This window comes from Entamoeba dispar, genomic scaffold (assembly GCF_000209125.1).
Source record: "Entamoeba dispar SAW760 scf_1105229458175 genomic scaffold, whole genome shotgun sequence".
Lineage (NCBI taxonomy): Eukaryota > Evosea > Mastigamoebida > Endamoebidae > Entamoeba > Entamoeba dispar.
In genome coordinates this window covers 1-2,676 of record NW_001853061.1, presented here as the reverse complement: position 1 = coordinate 2,676, position 2,676 = coordinate 1, and the positions used below count along the sequence as shown (strand labels likewise).

The 2,676-nt window shown below is 25.8% G+C and overlaps 1 protein-coding gene across 1 annotated transcript, besides 9 other annotated features; it reads left to right on the top strand.

Moving 5' to 3' along the window:
- The first annotated feature begins 160 nt into the window (after positions 1-160).
- Positions 161-236: a sequence feature (AT_rich).
- A 28-nt stretch (positions 237-264) lies between these two features.
- Positions 265-286: a sequence feature (AT_rich).
- A 7-nt stretch (positions 287-293) lies between these two features.
- Positions 294-314: a sequence feature (AT_rich).
- A 185-nt stretch (positions 315-499) lies between these two features.
- Positions 500-527: a sequence feature (AT_rich).
- A 292-nt stretch (positions 528-819) lies between these two features.
- Positions 820-847: a sequence feature (AT_rich).
- A 364-nt stretch (positions 848-1,211) lies between these two features.
- On the top strand, positions 1,212-2,162 carry EDI_132060 (60S acidic ribosomal protein P0, putative; the record flags this gene model as incomplete). Its single annotated transcript, XM_001734303.1, has 1 exon — positions 1,212-2,162. One exon carries the CDS (start codon positions 1,212-1,214, stop codon positions 2,160-2,162), a length of 951 nt encoding a protein of 316 aa, XP_001734355.1.
- Positions 2,041-2,070: a microsatellite.
- Positions 2,082-2,134: a microsatellite.
- A 15-nt stretch (positions 2,163-2,177) lies between the features above and the next one.
- Positions 2,178-2,255: a sequence feature (AT_rich).
- A 252-nt stretch (positions 2,256-2,507) lies between these two features.
- Positions 2,508-2,529: a sequence feature (AT_rich).
- Positions 2,530-2,676: the final 147 nt, after the last annotated feature.

Genomic DNA, 2,676 nt, shown 5'->3' with positions numbered 1-2,676 from the left:
CAAGTACTAATTATAAAGTCATAAAAATAGAAATGAAATATTTAATTATGCAAATTAATAATAATACAAAAGAAAATATCTGATGAAATATGATAAAAAGAGAAATAGTATATTAGATAATATTAATACTGTGTTACATATATTTTGTCTACAATATCACTTTTATTAACAATAAAATTTGAATATTATAATTTTAAGAGAAATGAATTTTTTTTATTAATTTCTTATTTAAAAATCTAAGCTGTTAGTTTCAATAATGAAACCAATTATTTTTTATAATTAAAAACTAGCACTTAATAAAAATATTAAATATTGTTGCACTTTATTATTTATAAGAATGGTATTTATACATATAAAAAATATAATAGTCACATATTCATTTTTTGTTCATCTTTAACTAAGTGTATTAATATAGATATAAACCTATTTAGAGAAATTCAATTAGTTTTCTTTTCTTCAATTTCATGATAAATAATAAAACAAGAGTATTACAAGTTTCATTTATTATCTTATAATTTAAAAAAATTCTCCTAACAAAAACACAATTTTTATTTAATTTTAAAGATTTACTTTCGGTTATTCTTCATATAAGAAGATACATCAACAAACTTTATTAATTGTATGTCGATATATAACTAATTACAGTGCATTAAAAAAAAAGAAAAATACTCAATTATCCTATTCACTAAAATTATATCTTCATTATATGATTTCAATGTTCGTTTTATAGAATTAAATATAACAAATTTAACAGTGCTTTTTTTAAATTAATATTTGAATGTACCAACTACATAAACTTATTTACATAACTCAACATACAAAATTAATTATTATAAAATGTTTTATACATGAGAAATACTTCGCATTACCATCTTGTTTTTATTTTTGGTTGTATATCTCACAGATGATAGAAAGTTATAGTTATAAAAAAAAAGATGACTAATGAAATAAACAAAAAGATGAAAGAGCACACAATGAAACACATATCAGTTATTCATTTTGTGAATTTTTGTATAAATCAACAATCAATAATAATGTATTGAACAGAGAAATATCATAATAAAATAAAAAACACAAATTGAATAGAAATATTTTATGTTATTCAATAAAGAAAAAAGACAATAATAATAGTAAAAAGAACTAAAGAAATAAGAAAAAGAAAAACCCTGAGATCCAAGAAAAGAAACCCTGAAACACTTGTTATTGCGGCTATGGCTTTACACAAAGCTGGTTTAAGTAAAGAACAAAAGAAAGCTAAGAAAGAAGCATATCTTGCCAAGATGAAAAAACTCTTAGAAGAGTACAAACAAGTTGTTGTTGTTAAATGTGATAATGTCGGATCATCTCAATTCCAAACTATCAGAAAAGAATTAAGAGGAACTTGTGAATTTGTTATGGGAAAGAATACTCTTATTAGAAAAGCCATCAAGAACCAAGCAGAAACTCAACCAGAACTCGAAGAACTTCTTCCACACATTAAAGGTAATGTTGGATTCATTTTCACTAAAGGTGATCTTTATCAATTAAAGGCTAAACTTACTGAACTTAAAGCACCATCACCAGCTAAAGCTGGAGTTATTGCACCAAATGATGTCATTGTACCAGCTGGTGATACAGGACTTGACCCAACTCAAACTAACTTTGTCCAAGCATTGAATATTGCGTCAAAGATTACTAAAGGTCAAATTGAAATTACTTCAGAAACTCTTTTAATTAAAGAAGGAGAAAAAGTTGGAGTATCACAAGCCGTTCTTCTTCAAAAATTAAAGATTAATCCATTCAAATATGGAGCTGTCATTGATGTAGTTTATGATAATGGTATTGTTTATGATGCTAAGGCTCTTGACTTAACTGAGTCTGACATTGTCAAGAAATTCCAAGAAGGTGTTCAAGCTGCTACTGCTATTTCACTTGCCGCTAATCTCCCAACCGAAGCAGCCTGCCCACACATTATGCTCAATGCATTCCAAGCTCTCCTTGGATTCTCAAAAGAGAGTGGTGTTGTATTCCCATTGGCTGAAAAGATCTTCAACAACATGACTGCCGCTGCTGCTACTGCTGTTGCTACTGAAACTAAGACTGAAGAAAAGAAAGAAGAAGCCCCAGCTGCTAAAGAAGAAGAGGAAGAAGAAGATTTTGGAGGATTTGGTGATTTGTTCTAAGCAAGTTTTTGGAAGATATTTATCATTAATATTTTATTTAATAAAAACAAAGAATATAAAAAGAAATTTTTAAAAAACATTTTATTTATTTTAGATTTATGAATAGTGTGTTATTAATGAAAATAATAGAAAGGAGTATATAAATCATTTATGTTGTATTCACATCTGATGTCGAAATAAAAATTTGTTTTACTAGTTAATAAAAATACTTTACAAAGAGGTTATATGCTTTATTTAAAAATATATATCTTCTATTACTATTTGAATTCCATTCCAAATAAATGAATAAATTGATGGTGTTGATGTTGTCATTTGACGAATATATGATTCTAATAACAATGAGCCAAAAAATAATTTTATAAAAAATCCATTTATTGATTCATCATGATTAAATAATAAATGTCTATATACTGGTCGTTTTTGTAAAGCATATCCAGAATACTAGTACATTATCATATTCTATATATTTGTCAGCTACTTTACCACATTTTGGACATCTTAAAAGTCTTATAAA